Here is a 21,165-nt window from a genome sequence, read left to right as displayed (position 1 = left end):
TAAAGCCATCCAAATTGGTGGCCATAAGGTACCAGGACAATCCTTGCTCATAGCCATGTGTTTTGTGCTCAATGATTCCTTTATTCTATGGAACAAAGCAAATGGGCTTTATTCTGGGGACATGGTTGACAGGCAGGGGGTCAAAACCTGCTCACTGCTCTAAACAGTGTTGTATGGAATATATGGAACTGCCCTCTGCCCTCTCCCCAGGCCCCCAGTTATTATTTATTTATTGCATTTGTATACTGCCCCATAGCCGAAGCTCTCTGGGCGGTTTAAATAAGATTAAAACACTTAAAAACAATATACAAAAATTAAAAGCCACAAAAACATACAATATGCACATACATTTAAAACCGCTAAAACAACTTTAAAAAAAAAACCACGATGAGCCTAAAAAAACAGACCCAGGCTCATCACATATTGCTAAATGCCAGGGAGAAGAGAAAAGTCTTGACCTGGCACCGAAAAGATAACAATGTTGGCGCCAGGCAAGCCTCGTCAGGGAGATAGTTCCACAGTTGGGGGGCCACCACAGAGAAGGCCCTCTCCCTTGTTGCCGTCCTCTGAGTATCCCTCGGATTAGGCACCTGGAGGAGGACCTTAGATGTTGGACATAGTGTTCGGGTAGGTTCGTGTCGGGGAAGTTATTATGGGGGCATGCTGCGGCTCACTGTTCTATTGCACTTTTCAATGTACAAAATACTTGACGGTTCTCATCCCATTAAATCCCGCTCGTAACAGCTGATGAATTCCTTGAAGCTAAGGGATAGGTGGGACCTGCCTTACCCATCTGGTTTCCTCCAGTTGTGTTGGACTGCAGCTCCCATAATCCCACAGCCAACATAGCTTTTGCAAAAAGCCATTTGTGGGTAGGGCGTGGGGGAGACTGCTGGGGAGAGGAATTTAGAAACATTTCACATGTTTCTTCTAACTGGGGAAAATAGCAACTTGAAGGAGGGAGCCTCCTCCCTCAAGTTTCTATTTGCCCCAGTAAAAACAAAACAAAGAACATATGCATGCAACAGTAACTTGCGAGGGAGAGGGGAGGGATTTGCATTGGAAAAGTGAAGCAGTGGGGAAAGGCTTAAAACCTACCACTCTGCGTGACACAGTCCCAATTCAGGCACCCCTCCCACGGTTGTTATTCACAAAAGAAAAATATTAAAAGGGTGGAGAGATATTTCTGTATCTCCAGCGTCATGTCTAGCTGAGCCCTAAGAAACAGCGTGGTGGTTTTATGGAGATTTGAACGCAGGCCTTCAGCCTGGAGTTCCCCTATACACACATTCAACACTTCTTGTAATGCACCATAAAGGCTTCTGTTTTGCACCCAGAGGCCATCTCGGGCGTGCAAAGAAGCCTGCCACAAGGGCTGCAACTAGTAGGATTTAAGATTTTAGACCCGGGACACAATGATCTGAGGGAGAGGTGGGTGCGTTTAGACGGCTACGTGAATTACTTCAGTTGTGAAGCACGCCAGTTGTGAAGCATTTCTCTTCTCCCTACCATCCCACACTTCACAACTACTTCCCTTATTTGTTGGAGTGAAAAAATACTCAAAGGAAAACAAAAACCTGTTTGCCATCCCTGAGAAAGAAAGAAAGAAAGAAAGAAAGAAAGAAAGAAAGAAAGAAAGAAAGAAAGAAAGTAAGTTTCTCTGAGCAAGTGCATTGTTGCATATGAAACTCACTTAAATCACAGCACTATTGTGACTGCAGGAATACAATGGGTTTTGCTTCTGCTGCTAAATACATTTTCTTGGCAATAAGTGTTGTTTTGTTGTGGGAAAGAAAAGAACAATATTTTTTTTTTAAAGTAATAAATAAGAGAAATGATGTACATGCATCTGCAATGATGTACATGCCCAATGATGTACATGCCCAAATAAGAAAGGATCCTGAAGCAAGCAGTGTCAGACCCTTTGGGTCCTGGGTTGCCCATTTATTTATTTAGAGTAATTTTATCCCGCACCTCAGCCAAAAGGCTCTCGGAGCGGCTTACAATGTATCAATAAAGAAGACAGTCCCTACCCTCAGGCTTACATTCTAAAAAAAGACATGACACACAAGGAAAAGTGGATGGGGAGGGAAGAGGGAGAAAAATGACAGCACAGGGGCTGTCTACCATTGTCTCTGGATCACCTGCTGCTCTCTGGGTGGTCATATGGCCGGGGGGATGGGGACGGATGGGCTTTGGCCCCAAAGTCCTGCCCTGGGTGCAACATTGCCTGCAGCACAACATGCAACATTGGAGAGAACAAGGCCCTGCAAAGACTCAGGCAACAGGTTGGGATGTTGCAGAGAAAGTGTGCAGGAGTTACTCTATATAAGCTTGCTAACCGGACACCCGTCCCCCCGGACACACAGTGGAGGCTGGTGGCTCCGATGTCGATGGGGCGGTGAATCCGCTCTGGGTTTCAGTCAGAACCAATCAGAATCCTACAGGAGCTCTCCAAGATGCTCGGCGGATTTACCGCCCCACTGATATCGGAGCTGCCAGCCTCCACTGCAGACACAGATATACATAACGGGGTGGGGAGGGCATGAAGGAGGTAAAACAGCAGCATTGGGTGTCTATTCCCACTGCTGCACAGACAGCACGCCAATTTAATTTCTGAATTTTGTCTCTCTCTCTCTCTCTCTCTGTGTCACTGTCTCTGTCTCTCACTTCGTGCTACAGAAGGCCTTTAAGAGACAGGCCCCCAAGCCACGGCTAAAAGGCAAAAAGCACACACGCCCTCCCCCCACCATCCTTACCTGGCCCTTTCTGGCTTCCTCCCTCCCAGCCGTCAGCTCAGCAGCCCCAGAGACCGGCAGCCGGGGGCTTCTTCGCAACAGTTTCTGGACTTGTCGCTTGCAACAAGGTGCATTTCCATGGCAACCAGTCACCATGGACTGATTTCTCCCAGGATACAGGCCTGGCTTTGTACTGACGTCAGCGCAGCGGCACGGGAGGCACTCTCACTAAGGAACCACGCAGGCCGTGGCGGGAGCCGGGCTGGGGAGGAAGCAGGGCCAAGGGGGTGAAGCTGGGCTCTCCGTGGGGTGGGGAATTTGTGTCTGGGTCACTTCAGACAGCTCACGTGGTGGAAAACCTCTACACTCTGGGGAGAAGCTGCAACAGGCAACAGTTGTGCAGGGGTCTCAGACAGACCTCCCTTTCTTTCAATTGCTACCCCAGAGGTGGGCAACCTTTTTTTCCTCTTGAGGGCTGCATTCCCTGATAGATAAACTGTTGGCAGCCCCATGGCAGTGAGCTGGGCTGAAATCTCTATCTAACACTCCCTTTTCTCTCTCTTTCTGGCACCACCCCTCCTCTCTCTCTCTCTCTCTCTCTCTCTCTTTCCTACCCAACTAGGGATGTACAAGAATTTCGTTTCCGTTGGCAAATCATGCAAACTTGCCCCATTCGTGACCGCAAACATTTATTTATTTATTTATTTATTTATTTAGTACATTTATATACCACCCCATAGCCAAAGCTCTCTGGGTGGTTTACAAAAGTTAAAAACAATGAACATTAAAAACAGATATACAAAATTTAAAAATTCAAATTTTGTAGACAGCCAAAATTTGTGGGCCCCTGTACATCACCCACTGGGAAAAATACCTCATAAATGAAAATACACTTAGTGAAATCCTTTTACCTCTTCTAAATTTACTAGGGAACCAAGGAAGCTACATCTAGGTTTAGTTTGCATTGCCAGCGTAATAAAGTTTTCTTTTCAAAGCCTTTACCAAGTAACTGAGGGTAAAAAAAAACACCAAAAAAATGAATTTTTAAAATGTCCCTCTCCACATTATGACCGTTATACTGTTTTATAATATTGGTTTGTGTATCCCTTTTAGTGTTTAAATGTCATATGTTGCTTTCTCTATTTCAACATATTATATTATTATTATCATTATCATCATCATCATCATCATCTATATATATATAGCCCCATAGCGGAAGCTCTCTGGGCGGTTTACAAAAATTAAAAACAATGAACATTAAAAACAGATATACAAAATTTAAATCCACCAAAAGTATAAAAACAATATCCATTTAAATCAACTATTTTCGGGTCAGTTAAAAACTCAGCATATGCTGTTAAATGCTGTTAAATGCCTAGGAGAACATGTTCAAAAGTCCATTCCCCAACCCCAACCCCCCCCCCAGAAAACATTTACATGCTCACAAAACTCAACCTTGTATTCGAAAAATGCTTATTTTCTTCTTCTTCTTTTTCAAAATGCATGTTTTGAAATGCACTTTTAAAAAAAAAAAAGTGTTTGCATGCTTTAGTCGATGGGCGAGAAAGTGCATGCTTTTGAAAATGTGACAAACGGAATAATAAGTCACGAACAACAGTGGAAGCAAGCCGAACCGAGTGAAGTTCGGAAAATTTCGGTGAGCTCCAACATCCCTACCGCTGAGGGAAGGGGCAGATCATTTTTGCCAGAAGTCTGAATTGATCACATGCAGAGGGATTTTGGAATTAGATGGAAGGCTGAATAAAATCCAGCCAAGGGTCACATGCAATTCTAGGGCCGCAGGTTGCTGACCCCTGCACTCCGTGATCCATTTCACTGCCAATGGCTGGGATTGAACCTGAGATCTTATGCATGCAAACCATGTGCACTTCCACTAAGCTACTCTGCAGGACAAAGCTCTGTCATCTCCCTCACAGCACTGTGTAAAATGCAGCCCTGTGTAGCCCTGATAGTTGTGTGCTATCTCCAGTATTCAAGGCAGTAAGTCTGTGTGCACCAGTTGCTGGGGAACATGGGCGGGAGGGTGCTGTTGCACCATGTCCTGCTTGTTCATCCCCGACCGATGGCGGGTTGGCCACTGTGCGAACAGAGTGCTGGACTGGATGGACCCTTGGTCTGATCCAGCATGGCACTTATGTTCTTACGTTCTTATGCTCTTAATGCTTGGCTCAACCACCCTCCTTAGTGCACCCGCGTGGGCTACATCCCTCGTTATTTTAATACATTTATTATTTTAAAACTAATTATAATGATTGCAGGCTGCAATCGCTACCTTCTGCTTTCGTTGTCGTATTTCTCCTGTGGTTTACATTTTAATTGTTTTATTCTTTTAGTATTGCTAGTCACCCCCACTCTGCATACACAATAATTGCAGGAAAGGGCAAGATATACGTTTGCAAACAAATAAATAAATATTTCTATTGTGCCTTTTTAAGCCCTAAGGAAACACTCATCGTGACTCACATCAGCAATGAACAGTAAAAACAATCCAGACACTAACCATAAAACTATTAAAATAGAACATAAATGTGACAGTAGAGAAGACATTAAAACAATAGAGAACCAAACTCCCCACATCCTAAATTCAAACAACAGATAGATCCCAACACCAAGCAGCAAAACTAGCAGATTTCGCAGGGAAAATCAGACTGCACTGCTAATTTTCATTCAAAAACTCCCAGCATTATTCACAACATTCTGGCAACCAGCACAATGTTCTGGTTTTATACAAAACATTGGGGCAACAGAGGCGTTGAGGGTTAAAGAAAAAGACTGAATTGTTGGGGGGGGGGTTCCTGGTACGTTGGCAACCCTACAGATGGACTTGATAGGTTGCTGACAGAAACCAATGGCTGACAGAATGCACCGTCCTCGCTTTCCAATTCAGTAATTTGCCACTTGCTTTCAGGCTACTCTGTGGAATAGGGAACATTTGTTGGTTACAGAGAAAGATATCTCTGAAGCAGTGGAGGCTGGTGGCTCCGAGGTTACTAGTGCGGTGAATCCACTCCAGGTTTCAGTTAGAAGCGGTCGGAACTTTAAAGGAGCTGTCCAAGGTGGACAGCTCCTTTAAAGATCGGACTGGTTCTGACTGAAATCTGGGGCAGATTCACCGCACCACTGACATCGGAGCCATCAGCCTCCACTGCTCGGAACTCCAACCCTGGGCAAACCACCACTGTTTTCCAAACAGACTGCTTAAATACCACTGGAGTCGAAGAGATTCAGGCAGCTCAACTGAAGAGGATTACAGCCTTAGAGACTTATCCATAGCATTCGGTGGGACGTGTTCCCAGATCAGCGCGTACCTAGGAGCGCAACCCTCGCATTTTATTCCGGTGCCTTCTGGAAAAGCATCCACCCACCTGCGCTCCAAGCCAACATCACCAGGAAAACGATAACAACAACAAAAAGATGGGGCTAGATCTGCCGTTTTCTGGCACGCAGCACCTGTGTCGCTGTTTGTTTGGGTTGCCACGGCACCAGAAGCAGTCAACGAGAGATCCGGGACATCAAATAGACAAGTAGCTCTTTGCCCTCATGGGGCTCCCCTAGGATGCTGCCTGGGCCCATCTAAGAATCGGAACCAGCCCAGCCACGGAAGCAAAGCGAGCAGCTGGCTGGGATGGCAAAATTCCAGGGGCACCAGCAGCAGCTGGCCAACCAATTTGGAACAAAGAGAGACACAGCTTGAGCTTTTGGAAGAGGCGCAGGGAGGCAGCTCAGCTGCAATCAGCCGGGTGATCTCCCTTGCATTCCAGGGAACGCCATAGAGAGCGGTCTGATCCTTACTGGCCACCTGGAGCATAGAGACAGGTGTAAAGTGTGTGTGGGGGGGGGTTAAATCCATGGCAGACATTATCAGTAAAAATAAAACAATACTCTCCCAATCAAACCCTGGTTCATTATGTCTGCTATTGCCATGTTATTTATTTATTTATTTATTTATTTATTTATTTATTTATTTATTTGGAATATTTATATACCGCTCCCCATTGAAAAATTTCAGAGCGGTGTACAAGGTAAAATGAAAATAAAAACAGAATAAAACAGTTAAAACAAAATTTAAAAGAAGCAAAAACAGAAATCCAAGGCTGCATGTTAAAGGAAGGCTTCTTGGAATAAAGATGTTTTCAGGAGGCGCCGAAAGGAGTGCAAGGTTGGCGCCTGCCTGACCTCCAGAGGCAGGGAATTCCACAGGAGGGGGGCCACCACGCTGAAGGCTCTTCCCCTGGTGGATTCCAATCGGTGGATGGATCTAGGTGGAACCACCAGGAGCAGGCCCTCGGATGACCTCAGTGACCGGGCAGGTTGGTAAGGGAGAAGGCGCTCTCTCAGGTATCCTGGTCCCAAGTTGTTTAGGGCTTTGTACACAAGTACAAGAACCTTAAACCTGGCCCGGTAGCGAATAGGCAGCCAGTGCAGTTCCCTCAGCAGAGGAGTTACATGCTGGAAAGGGGCAGCTCCAGACAACAGCCAAGCTGCAGCATTCTGCACTAGCTCCAGCTTCCGGAGCAGCTTCAAGGGCAGCCCCACATAGAGCGTGTTGCAGTAATCCAATCTTGAGGTTACCAATGCCTGTACCACCATGGTCAAGCTATCCCTGTCCAGGAGAGGCCGTAGTTGGCGAACCAACCGAAGATGGTAAAAGGCACTCTGAGCCGTGGCGGCTACTTGAGCCTCCAACGACAGAAATGGGTCTAAGAGTACCCCCAAACTACGAACCTGTTCTTTCAGAGGCATGTTGCATGGCATATGATGAGACACACTGACCCTGTTCAGACGACACACTAAGCCATGGCGTTTAAGCATTTTGAGCTAAACATTATGGCTTAGCACGTTGTGTGAACCCTTCCTAGCCATGGTGGCTACATAACCACAGTTTAAACATGCTCAATAACCATTTGCTGCAAAAGGGTTAGCAGCCTAACCATGGCTTAGTGTGTCATCTGAACAGGGTGAAAGGAGGCAAGGGCCATGGTTCAGTGGTAGAACACCTGCTTTGCAAGCCGAAGGTCCCAGCTTCGATTCCCGGCATCTCCGGGTAGGGCTAGAAAAGAATCCTGCCTGAAACCCTGCAGAGCCATTGCTGCCAGTCAGTGTCTGCAATACTAGGCTTGATGGACCAAAGATCTGTCTGACTCAGGATATGCTCCAATGATGGCAAAAATCACTTTGCCAAGGTCAGCAAAAACAAAACAAAAAATGTGTGGGCTAGAAACTCCAGACAACGTAAGAAAAGCCCTGCTGGATCAGACCATGGGTCCATCTAGTCCAGCACTCTGTTCACACAGTGGCCAACCAGCCATCAGCCAGGGACTAACAAGCAGGACATGGTGCAACAGCACCCTCCCACCCATGCTCCCCAGCAACTGGTGCACACAGGCTTACTGCCTCGAATACTGGAGATAGCACACAACCATCAAGGCTAGTAGCCATTCATAGCCTTAGCCTCCAGGAATTTATCCCACCCCCTTTTAAAGCCATCCAAATGGGTGGCCAGCACTGCATCTTGTGGTAGTGAGTTCCATAATTTAACTATGCGCTGTGCGAAGAAGTACTTCCTTTTATTTGTCCTGAATCTCCCACCAATCAGCTTCATGGGATGACCCCACTGGGTTCTAGTATTTTGAGAGAGGGAGAAAAATGTCTCCCTGTCCACATTCTCCACACCATGCATAATTTTGTACACCTCTATCATGTCTCCCCTTAGCCTCCTTTTTTCCAAGCTAAACAAACCCAGTTGATGTAACCTTCCCTCATAGGGAAGATGCTGCAGCCCCTTCAGCATTTTAGTTGCCCTTTTCTGCACTTTTTCCAGCTCCATAATATCCTTTTTTAGGTGTGGTGACCAGAACTGTACACCGTATTCTAAGTGTGGTCGCACCATAGATTTGTATAAGGGCAGGATGATACTGTCCGACTACAAAAGGCCCAGAAAACTTAATGGAGAAATTAGAGAAAGCAAAGGATGAAGTAAGATGAATGAGAAAGACATTAGAGCAGAGACAGCAGGTATACAATCCTGCTAAAAGAGCCACAGGTGGTACCGTGTAGCGATATAATCCCTACCTGCTGGGTGCCCCCCTCCCCCTGGCTTTTCTTCCAGACAAGTTGAAACACCTCCCCAGCCCTCTGCAGAGATTTATCAGCACAGCCCACCACCGCTACGGCGTCAAGTGACACTTAAGCCTTTTACCGCTTGGCTAGAAGGCACCTTCAATTTAAATATCTGGCCCTCTTTTTTACACCACAGAGAAGAGACACATTCCAGACTTTAAAACGAAGAGGTGTGCAGCTGCTATGAGGAGGTTGAGGGGGCGAGGAAGACAAATTCCAAAACAGGGATCATTGGGGAAAAGAAGAGAAAATAAAACTGCCCGTATCATAATTCAAATCTGTGGTACAACCGCACTTGGAATACCACGTACGACTTTTGGTCACTGCATCTCAAAAAAGGATATTGTAACGTTGGGGAAAGAGAAGAAAGGGGCGATCAAAATGCATGGTATTAAAATTATGCATGGTGTGGAGAACGTGGAATGAGAGAAGGTTTTCTCGTTCATCCCATAAAGCTGATTTGCTGTTCAAAAACTTGTACCACTGTCTTCAATATGTTTTCTCTGACTTGCTAATAGCAACAGCAATAGACCTGAAAAATCTGTTTAATATTTTCTAGAAACATGCCAGGTTATGAGTGCATCTGTTAGAAAGAACCCCGGGTCATTCCATGAAGCTGAACAGTTAGAGATTCAGGAAAGATAGGAGGAAACACACACCACAGTATTAAAACGTTGGGATTGGCTTCCACGGGATGTGACCATGGTCACCACTGTAGAAGTCTTTAAAGGGCATTATTCACATCAATAAGGCTGTCAATGGCCAGTAGTCATAATGGCTATATGCCACCACCAGGATCAGAGGCAGTAAGCCTCTGAATTACTAGGGTGACCATATGAAAAGGAGGACAGGGCTCCTGTATCTTTAACAGTTGTTTAGAAAATCTTTGTAAACTGCCCAGAGAGCTTCGGCTATGGGACAGAATATAAATGTAATAATAATAATAATAATAATAATAATAATAATAATAATAATAATAATAATAATAGGGAATTTCAGCAGGTGTCATTTGTAGGCCTGCAGAACCTGGTAAAACTCCCTCTTCATCAGAACAGTTAAATCTGCAGGAGCCTTGCCCTCTTTTGTACAGTGACTAGATACAAAAGAGGGCAGGGCTCCTGCAGCTTTAACTATTGGGATGAAGAGGGAGTTTCACCAGGTGCTGCAGGCCTACAAATGACACCTGCTGAAATACCCTCTTCATCACTACTATTAAAGATGCAGGAGCCCCGTCCTCCTTTTCATATGGTCACCCTACAGTTGCTGGGGAACATGAATGCTATTGTACTCATGTCCTCATGTAATGTAGGCTTCCCAGAAGGTATGTGGGAAATAAGAATGCTGCAATAGATAGGCCTTTGATATGATCCGATATGGTTCTTATGTTTTATGCTCCCGTAATGTCAATTGTGCCATTGTTGATGCTGAGTCTTCTGGCTAAATCTTTCAGGATTCCAGGTTAGAACCATATTCCCCAATCTAAAAGTCCTTTCCTCTGCACTTCCAAATCTAAACTTACTCTGCCTTCTGTAGGGTGACCATATGAAAAGGAGGACAGGGCTCCTGTATCTTTAACAGTTGCATAGAAAAGGGAATTTCAGCAGGTGTCATTTGTACGCACGCAGCACCTGGTGAAATTCCCTCTTCATCACAACAGTTAAAGGTGCAGGAGCTATACTAGAGTGACCAGATTTAAAAGAGAGCAGGGAACCTGCAGCTTTTACTGTTATGATGAAGAGGAAATTTCACCCGGTTCCCCATATATACAAATGACACCTGCTGAAATTTCCTTTTCAATACAACTGTTAAAGATACAGGAGCCCTGTCCTCCTTTTCATATGGTCACTCTACCTTCTGCCCACTTACTATTTGGCATAATTATCTGTGGATTAGGGCAAATGGTTATGCTGAAGCTAAAATGGTCTGGGTTTGGTCAGTCACTGGATGGGAGACCTTCAAGTTCCTCCAAAATATGCTCTAAAGTTCTAAAAGAAGGAAGGAAAAGTAGAAGGTATTGGACTAGATACACCAATAATCTAAAAGATCAGCTACATTTCTATGATCTGCAGGTGCTCACGTTTGCCTCTGTGCCATGAAAAGCTCCACCAGGTGATTTCTGCAGACCTAGCTGCTGTTCAAGCCATAGCAGTAGGCTGGTCGAGGGGGGGGGGTTCTTTGGTCAGTTGGCAATCCCTCATGCTTCCTGGATCCATCCTGAATGAGCGTTTGGAAATATCAAAATTCTGGCCAGGCCAAGCCAAGAACCTACTGTTTCAACTTATGAGCCATTTAGAATGCTAGGAGCAGCGACCACCCGGGACTAGGCAATTGACTTAATCCCAGCGTTTGAAAGAAGGCCTCCCCAGGAGTGCGTTAAAAACCCAGCTGCTAATGTCAGACAGGGACAGCTCACAGGGAATAGGAAATAGAGCATGAGGGATGAGATTCTTTCCTGGTGTGATCTTCAACAGCTGGTTTCGCTGGGTAGAATAGCAGCCTTTTCTTCCTGACAGGTGCTCTGCAACTTTAACAGCTGCCTAACAAGTAACAAAACAAAAAGGGAAAGGTATTCAACAGGTAGACTTTTGCCTGTCATTGAATCTCCAGTCTTGGCAAAGCTGCACCTGTTCAATTAAGATGCCGTTCTTAAAAGAGCAGATACTATGCCAGGGAAAAAGAAGCCTCATTTGGCTCATCAAATCTACATCTTGGAAGGGGTTTGCCATGAGAACCAAAGGTAGTGCTTCTTTCCTCTCCTTATTTAGGGTGGCCATATGGAAAGGAGGACCGGGCTCCTGCATCTTTAACAGGTGTATAGAAAGGGGGAATTTCAGCAGGTGTCATCTGTATGCATGCAGCACCTGGTGAAATTCTCTCTTCATCATAACAATTAAAGCTGCAGAAGCCCTGCCCTCCTCTGTCAAGAAAATAGTAGACCAGATGGACCATCAAGCTGACGTGGTATAAGACAGTGTCATGTGCTCATGACTCCGTACTTTCCCTGCCCCCTGTACCACGTAAGAGAACATAAACATCCCATCATGCACCAGCCTGCCCTGAGCTCCACACGCAACCGAGTGCAGCACCGACGCTTTCTTCGCAAGGGCCTAGAAGCAGAGCAATTCAAAATGGGCACCTCGAGAAAATCCTGGCTGTCCACAGAGCTTTGGCGAACCAGCCTGCGCACCAGTGAGGTCCGGGTGTGGCCCAGGGGTGAGAGGGCAGGCAGGGACTTCACCTCGTTCCACTCCACGTGCAAAGTAGTGTCCACAGCCACTGCAGGGGAGAGCAGAGAGTGAGATCAGCCTCCGGAGGCAACGAAAAGGAGTGAGCAAAGATAGGTGGCTCTCGTCTGCCCTTGCTTGGTGGAAGATCATAGAATCATAGAACAGTAGAGTTGGAAGGGGCCTACAAGGCCATCGAGTCCAACCCCCTGCTCAGTGCAGGAATCCACCTTAAAGCATCCCTGACAGATGGTTGTCCAGCTGTCTCTTGAAGGCCACTAGTTTGGGAGAGCCCACAACCCCCCTAGGTAACTGGTTCCATTGTCATACTGTTCTAACAGTCAGGAAGTTTTTCCTGATGTCCAGCTGGAATCTGGCTTCCTGTAACTTGAGCCCATTCTTCCATGTCCTGTACTCTGGGAGGATCGAGAAGAGATCCTGGCCCTCCTCTGTGTGACAACCTTTTAAGTATTTGAAGAGCGCTCTCATGTCTCCCCTCAATCTTCTCTTCTCCATGCTAAACATGCCCAGTTCTTTCAGTCTCTCTTCATAGGGCTTTGTTTCCAGACCCCAGATCATCCTGGTTGCCCTCCTCTGAACAGGCATTGTCCAGGTCCAGAGGCTGTGTGCCACTGCATACCAGCTGCTGGGGAATAATCCCCCCAAAGGGCTATTGCCTTCATATCCTGCTTGTGCTTTTCCCAGAGGCACCTGGTTGCCTTCAGTTTTAATAATCTCTTTCATTTTTATCTCCTCCCCTTCTCTAAGGAGTTCAGAGAGGCACACTTGGCTCTTCTGTAGCTTTCTCCACCCGCATGTTCTCACAGCAATCCCATGAGGCAGGCTAGGCTGAGAGAGGGTGACTGGCCCAGAGATACCCGGTGAGCTTTATGGCTGAGGGGAGGACTGGAAGAATTCAGATCTCCACGGTCTTAGTCCAATGCCCTAACCGCTATAACACACTGATTTCAATTCTGGCAGAAAGCGTGCCAATTGAAGACTGGAGGGTAAATTTTCTTAGCTCCCACTTGCACGAGCAAGCATGTGCAGAAAGGAAAGTCATGCCTATTTTCTTTTCTCCCCCACTCACTGTGCATGAGAGAGAGAGAGAGAGAGAGAGAGAGAGAGAGAGAGAGAGAGAGAGAGAGAGAGAGAGAGAGAGAGAGAATGAATACGAATATATCAATCAAAGATCGAGGAGCAGTGTTGTATTTTTAACCTTGTCGCAAGAATAGAATATTCACAAACATTCCAAAGCAGAAGCATGCACACACAAAAAAGACATGCTGGTTGAAGATTAAGGAACAATTATTATTTATTTTCTCTCACCCTCCGCATACCATTTCTCTCTCCGCATGCACAGAGAGAAAAGGTGTGACTATCAAAGAGAAGCATATGTACACGTATATATATATACGCACCTACACACAGGGTTTCTCCCTCTCCCTCTTTCCTCCACCATTAGCTTGCTTGAAGGCTGCTGCTAGTGACAGAGGGGAGGGATATGTCCCCCACGCGTCTCTTGACAACTTGACCCCCCCAGGCTGCCTGCACCTGTCCAGGGGAAGAGAAATTAGGGCCTAATCTACACCAAGCAGGATATTGCACTATGAAAGCAGTTTGAAAGTAAGGCAGGAGCCACACTACTGCTTTATAGTGGTACTGAAGTGTACTGACAACTGTTGGGGCCCATTGACACTTACGTACTACTATATACCACTTTCATACCGCTTTCATCGTGCTATATCCTGCTTGGTGTGGTTCCTGCCTTTTATATACCACTTTCATACCAGTTTCATAATGCAATATCCTGCTTGGTGTAGATTAGGCCTAGGGTTCTTCTCTCGTCCATTAGTACAGCATTGCTGCTTCTGCTACTCATATTTCTTCCCTGGGGCTTTCCAAAGGAGCCCTACAGTTCCTGGCTGCACGGAGCCCTGTGCCAGGAAGGTATTCAGACTTCAGGGACTGTTTGTGGCGCTGCTTGAAAGCTGAGCAAAGCAGCACAATAAAGGAGAGGAAACGGCTTTCCTATCTGTCAAGGGTGACCATATGAAAAGGAGGACAGGGCTCCTGTATCTGTAACAGTTGTAACGAAGAGAGAATTTCAGCAGGTATCATTGCTATGCATGCAGCACCTGGTGAAATTCCCTCTGGTCAAGAGGGCAGGGCTCCTGCAGCTTTGTTGTGAGAAAGAGGGAATTGCACCTGGTGCTGCAGGCATAGCAATGACACCTGCTGAAATTCCCTCTTCATGACAACTGTTAAAGTAGGGTGACCCTATGAAAAGGAGGACAGGGCTCCTGTATCTTTAACAGTTGCATAGAAAAGGGAATTTCAGCAGGTGGCATTTGTATATATGGAGAACCTGGTGAAATTCCCTCTTCATCACCACAGTTAAAGGGGCAGGAGCTATACTAGAGTGACCAGATACAAAAGAGGGCAGGGCACCTGCAGCTTTAACTGTTGTGATGAAGAGGGAATATCACCAAGTTTTCCATATATACAAATGACACCTGTTGAAATTCCCTTTTCTATGAAACTGTTAAAGATACAGGAGCTCTGCTCTCCTTTTCATATGGTCACCCTAGTTAAAGATATAGGAGCCCTGTGCTCCTTTTCATATGGTCACCCTACACTACTGCTTTAAAGCGCTTTATAAAAGCACTATAAAACTGTTATAAAGCGCTTTAAAGCAGTAGTGTAGATCCGGCCCCTATGTCTGTCCACCTCTCCTAGGCAAGCAAGGCCTTGACCAGCACCCGTTTCCCCCTGGGAACCAGGGCCAGTGGATATTTTCAGTAGACTCAAGTGGTAACGCTTTTCCTGTTCCAATTCAGACTACAGGGGGAATGGATTGCCTCTTGGCATGTCTGCATTTAGGACAGGGGTGGGCAATTTTGGGGGATCTAGAGGCCATTTTCATTCCTCCCCCACCACTGCTGCACAGATTGCAGGGCGTCCACACATAAAAAGCACCCCAAAATGAGCAGTTTGCTGTCAATTTCAGCAGCAAACCACTACAGAGAGCTAAAAGGGCCACATGTAGCATCTTTTCTAAACGTTTACAAAAAGAGCATCTTAGGGAGAAAGCTAGGTTGAATCATATCTGGCCAATTTTCTATGTTCAGGGAGCGTTGGGTTTTTGTTGGGTTTGGAGTTTTGGTGGGGCAGCATTCAGACATGCTGCAGTACACACACACACACACACACACACACATACACACACTCCATGCCTGAAATAATACACACACACCGGGGATGGGGGGACGGACAATTTGCACTTGATTCTTCCGAAGATATAAATAGACTTTTACTTGGGAAAGTACATAATTGCTCAAGAGTCTCCAGCAATTTCTGGGGCTCTCCTTAGCACACACAAAAAAGGGGGAAAATAGGACTTGGGGTCCCGATCCCCATCCCCTCCCTGAGTCCTTCTGGCTTTGTATCTTGCTATTCCAGCCAGGGATACAGCCCAGGAGGTTATATCAATTTATCCTCACAGCAACCCCGTCAAGGTAGGTGAGGCTGAGAGATAATGCTCTTCTCTGAGAAAGTTGCCCTGTAAGCCTCATTGCTGGGAAAGGATTTGTCCCCCAAGACTTCCATTGCACATCATGGATTCTCTGTGCATGTTGCCAACTGGATTTTCTGTGGCCTATACATTGTACATGGATTGAGGCACTACTGTCCCATCCATAATCTATTTGCAAGTACCGATGCTTTTTGTACATATATTATGTGTGGTAAGGTTACTTATTATTAGACGAGGTGGATGGGTGGTCTTCTTTAAGAACATAAGAACATAAGAAGAGCCCTGATGGTGGATCAGACTGAGGGTCCAGCTAGTGCCACACTCTGTTTACACAGTGGCCAAACAGCCATCGGCCAGGGATGAACAAGCAAGACATGGTGCAACAGCACCCTCCCACCCATGTTCCCCAGCAACTGGTGCACACAGGCTTACTGCCTCTGATACTGGAGGTAGCACACAACCATCAGGGCCAGTAGCCATTGATTGCCTTTGCCTCCAGGCTTTATTTCATGGGGTTTTTTGGTTTGTGTGTCCCCTTTAAGACAAGCCATGTGCTTTAAAACCATAGCTACAAATGCATGATGGCTTTGTACACTGCACTTGAGGCTGCAGTTTTAATACACGTGGCAGCATCACTGCCAAGCTGCAGCTTGCTCTTGAAATTAATCAAAACACACACACATAAAGAAGAGAGACCACCTGGCCACATTGTCTAAGAGTAAGTGTTACTATTTTACTCTGTGAAATATTTGACAGCATCTGATTTTCCAGAAACGCCGAGAAACTGGACAGCCCTTTAAATAGCGTAGTCACTCGGGTAAATTCGGACACATGGCCATCCCAGCCACACAGCTGAACTGCAGCCGGGTGGGGTGGGGTGGGCAGGGGGCCAGCAGCAGTTCGGCATAAGGTAATGGGGCTGCTTCAGGCTCAGACCAGCAAGGTTAAACTGTATCCCCTTCTCGGCAGTCCTGTCCTCAGGTCTAGGAGCGATTCAACAATACCTAGCAGAGGTGATATGTCTAAAAGAGACGTGGGGGGGGGGAGAGAGAGGAGGAGAGAGAGATGGATGGTGTTGTTTGGACAGGAAATGTTATTGGAAGAGGAGAGGAAGTCAAAAGGCAACAAAGTAAGTCTGGTGGGCGGAGCGGAGCGGGACGGGGCAGGGAGGAAAGAGCGACTAATTGATTCACACCTTGGAAGAAGGGACGCCTTAAACTGACCTAAGACGGACTAAATAGCAGCGCCCAAAAGCCGGGAAAAGGCGCTTTGAAAGTACGCCTGTGTGCACCAATGAGCTTCGGGGTGCACTCCAGACACAAGCAAGCGATTTCGGAACGACGTGTGGATCCACCCAAGCTGAGGTAGTTACAGCACAGGTCTGACATTTTTTTCAGAAGAGCGTCAGAAGTGTCCTGCTGGATCAAAGCAAGGGTCCATCTAGCCTAGCATTCTGTTCACACACCGGCCCACCAGCTGCCCACGGAAAACCCACAAGCAAGACATGTGTGCTAGAGCACCTTCCCACCCATGCTGCTGTTTATGAGTAAACTGCAGCCAGAGTGCAACCACTTTGACACAAGCCTGCGTAGTTAAACTATGGAATTTGCCGTGATGCGATGCCGTGATGGCCACCAACACGAGTGTCAGTAAAAGGGGAGTAGACGAAATCATAGGAGACGCAGCTATCAATGGCTAGTATTTATGATGGCTATATATGACCCCACACACACACTAGGATCAGAGGCAGTATGCCTCTGAATACCAGTTTCTGGGCCACACGAGAAGGGGAGGCGAGCACCCTTCATGCTCCACTTGTGAGTATTGGGGGGGGGACATCTGGCTCGCAGCTGAATTATAGAATCGTAGAACAGTAGAGTTGGAAGGGGCCTATAAGGCCATCGAGTCCAACCCCCTGCTCAATGCAGGAATCCACCCTAAAGCATCCCTGACAGATGGTTGTCCAGCTGCCTCTTGACGGCCTCTAGTGTGGGAGAGACCACAACATTCCTAGGTAACTGGTTCTATTGTCGTACTGCTCTAACAGTCAGGATTAGGCAAAGCCCAAACTGATCCAGTAAGGCAGTCTTTCCCAGTCTGATGCCCCCCAGATGTGTTGTACTGCAACTTCCATTATCCCCTGTCTGTGGTAAAGTACCTGGGAATAATGGGATTTGCAGTCCAATACACCTGGAGGATTATTTATTTATTTATTTATTTATTTATTTATTTATTTATTAAGACATTTGTATCCCGCCCTATCTCACAAGGATCTCGGGGTAGTGTACAGATAAAATCAATAAATAACAATAATAATAAATAACAATAAATATACACAGCTAGAAACAAATGAGGTTGGGGAGAGGCTGAGGGCAATCTTGTGTTTTCCTTGCAAGCCGGCACAACGTGACTCCCTTCTATACTTCTTGCTTTCACCTTTGCGTGGGCAAACGCACAGCAATGCGCTGTTTGTTTTCCAGTTTGCTAAACTTTCTTTATGTAGTTAATAAACAGACTGGGCACGTTGCTGAAGATTTCTCTCCCATGGCTGGTTTCACACAATGCGCTAGCCCGCACTGAGTAGTTGACTGTGGGTAGTTTTTGAACCGTGAGTTATTTGTCGAACCGTGGGTTCGCGTGTTGTCTGAACCCAGGACATTTTCCTCAGGGTGGCTTGTTAACCATGCAGTGTGGCTTATTTTTCTTGATCAAGCCACCTTGAGAATCCATGGTTCTTGGGCTGTTCAGGGTGGGTAACAAGCCGTACTGCATAGTTAAAAAGCCACGCTGACCAGACAACACGCTAACCCATGGTTCAACAATAGCCCACGCTCAACCATTGAGTGTGAGTTAGTGTGTTGTCTGAGCGCCCCCAGTATCTTGTTTTTCCCCTTAATAGCTTTTCCTGTCCTCATCTCCAAACACCACAGTCTTCTGCTTCTCCCTCACAATTAACTGCTGATTCCAGGCCTTGCAAATATACAAGTAGAAGGCCCTGACCCCCGACTATCTGTGCAGACTAATGCTGCAATCCTATGCATGTCTTCTCAGAAGAAAACTCTGCTGAGTTCAATGAAACTTGTGTACAGAACTGCAGCCAGGCTGGCTGTTCGGGATCATATCATTATCTATCATTTTCTCTAAAAAGACAAGAAGTCAGAGCCTCCCATGGGGAGCAAAACTGACAGGCAGCAGGCATAATCCATAGAGAAGGACCTCATCATGCAGGTTGTGATTTATATGGAATTTATAGCCGCAGGGTGTTCTGACACCCACTACCATCCAGAGCTCTGAACTAGGGTTTGTTAAATACATGGAGGATGCATCTATTGATGGTTGCTTGATGTGATAGTCCCCAAACGACATTCCTCCGTTATCAGAAAGGGTGGTCCGCTGCTTATCTGATGCTGAGGGGAAACAGCTGTGGGTGTTTCTGGCCACCATACGCAATCTGGGAATGTCTCCAACAAGAAGGCATTCTGGTTGGCCTCCAGCACAAGTCGAAGTGACCATTGATTAGATCCAGCTTTATGATTCATACAAATGAGAGCTGCAACAAAATGTTGCAGTCCAGAACGCTGCTAGTCCAGGATCCAATCCATTCAATTCCCCCCAGTTGTCAGTCCCTCTCCGGCCCCTCTCAGCAGTCAGCATTCTGTGCACCTGCGTACATTCAGTCCCCATTGGGCTCTTTTGGGGGGGGGGGATTCTACTTTTTTTCCCTTTCGTTGCTGATCCCTCCCTTTTGCGCAGGGGTGGTGCCATTTTGGCTATATAAGCCATGAGACTCACTGCCTGCGAGAAAAGGAGGGCTTGGTGTTGCTATTTAAGAAGAAAAGCTCTGTCCAGCTGAGTCAGATCAAAGTCCATCTCCTCCCTCATTCTTTATCCAATAGCAGCCAGCCTTACAACCAGGACTATAAAAATTAAGAACAAGCTGTCCGTGCACGGAGGCAGGAGACCTCTGAATAGCAGCTCCCAGGGACAATCAAAAGAAGGGGGCATCACATCCCTGTGTGCTTCTAAGGGGCATATGGTGTACAACGGTTGGATGCAGAATTGTGGACTAGATGGGTATGTGGTATGATCAAACAAGGCGATTCTTTCATTCTGGGCAAAGAGCAGGCAAGAAAAAGGTCAATGGGGGACTAAATAAAAGATGCCCCCCATGACACAGGGCTGTAGTTCCAGAGCTTTTCTCAACAAAGCTGTTCATTTGCTGCTTCTACTTTCAGTTTTGGCGCAGCACTGAGATCCAAGCACTACAAGGAGCTTTTCCTTTCTTGCTTTTCTGCTACATAACCTCTAGGTGGCACTGTAACATAGCAGAATAGCACCAAACCACAGGTACAAGAAGTGTTTTCTTTCCAGCATCGGAAATAATACCCCATTTTCCCTGCTCGGGGGGGGGGGGAGGGAAAAACTGTTTACAAACTGTAGCGAAAATAAGGCGGGGGTGTTCACAACATCATCTAAAGAACCTGTAAAAAATCATGAGCACACAATAAAGGCCTCATGTAGAAAAGTCCCCAGTCATGAGTAGGTGTCGATGAGCTCCTGGTTAGATGCAAATATGAATGGAAAGCGGACAGGGCCCTTTTTTAGGGTGTGAGGACGTTTAGGGAAGCTTAACAAAGGTTAAGTAGGGAAAGTGATTACAGAAAAATTGCATCTAGAAAGCTTGACTTAATGCCCTAAATCTAGGGTGACCATATTTGGGAAACCCAAAAAGAGGACACCTAGTGTGTGTGTGGGGAAGCAGCTTTCTGAGTCCTGCAGAAAGTACATTATTCCCCCGCCACCTTAAAGAACCCGATTGGAGTGGAGGAAGGGAAAGGATTTCATTCTGCACCCCCACCATCCACTCCAATTGGGGCCTTTTCCATAATGTCCACGAATGCCCCACTTTCCCCTTTAAGACCTCAATTGGAGCTCGGGGTGGGGGAATGATGTGCCTCAAGAAAGCATGTCACTCCCTCCTGCCATGCTAATGGCAGCCTTAAAGGGGAAGGTGTGTCATTCCAGGACGTTATTGAAAATTATAGAAAATCCCCCCTGACACCATGGAAAGAACAAAAACCAGGACAAATCCGGGGAAATCCTGACAGTTGGTCACCCTACCTAAATCTATTGACCCAATCAATTCTGCTGAGCCCTGAGAGTCCATTGGTGCCAAAGGAAGGTTCCCCCCCCTCAATTTAATTGCCATACAGGGGGCAATTTTCAAGCAGAGGTGCAGCTGGGGAGGGAAGGGTTAACACTCCACTTCCCACATGCTTAACTCTGCAAAACAACAACAACAACAACAAGAAGCATGGCAATTATGATTTTAAAAAATCCCGCACCCTATTTTCCAAACTGAAAAATAACTGAAGAATTTATTTTATTTGAGATCGTTTGGTTGGGAAATTAACGGGCTGGCTTTGCCTCCTGTGAAATTTAAATAACTCCCAGTAAGTCTTCCTAAATCTCGATAGACAGGTATAAATTAGCATGTGCAGATTTTATGCAGATTTGTGTCCTCTGG

At 46.3% G+C, this 21,165-nt stretch overlaps 1 protein-coding gene across 1 annotated transcript in view; it reads right to left on the bottom strand.

Moving 5' to 3' along the window:
• FAM131A (family with sequence similarity 131 member A) overlaps nucleotides 1–21,165 on the bottom strand; it is a 78,293-nt gene that overhangs the window by 38,168 nt on the left and 18,960 nt on the right. The window contains exon 2 of the mRNA XM_063131856.1: nucleotides 12,016–12,155. Within this exon, the coding sequence (XP_062987926.1) occupies nucleotides 12,016–12,155 (140 nt within the window). The remainder of the gene's footprint in view (nucleotides 1–12,015; nucleotides 12,156–21,165) is intronic.

This window comes from Elgaria multicarinata, chromosome 8, assembly GCF_023053635.1.
Source record: "Elgaria multicarinata webbii isolate HBS135686 ecotype San Diego chromosome 8, rElgMul1.1.pri, whole genome shotgun sequence".
Taxonomy (NCBI): domain Eukaryota; kingdom Metazoa; phylum Chordata; class Lepidosauria; order Squamata; family Anguidae; genus Elgaria; species Elgaria multicarinata.
The sequence above is the reverse complement of the archived record's forward strand: the minus strand, read 5'-3'. Positions and strand labels throughout refer to the sequence as shown.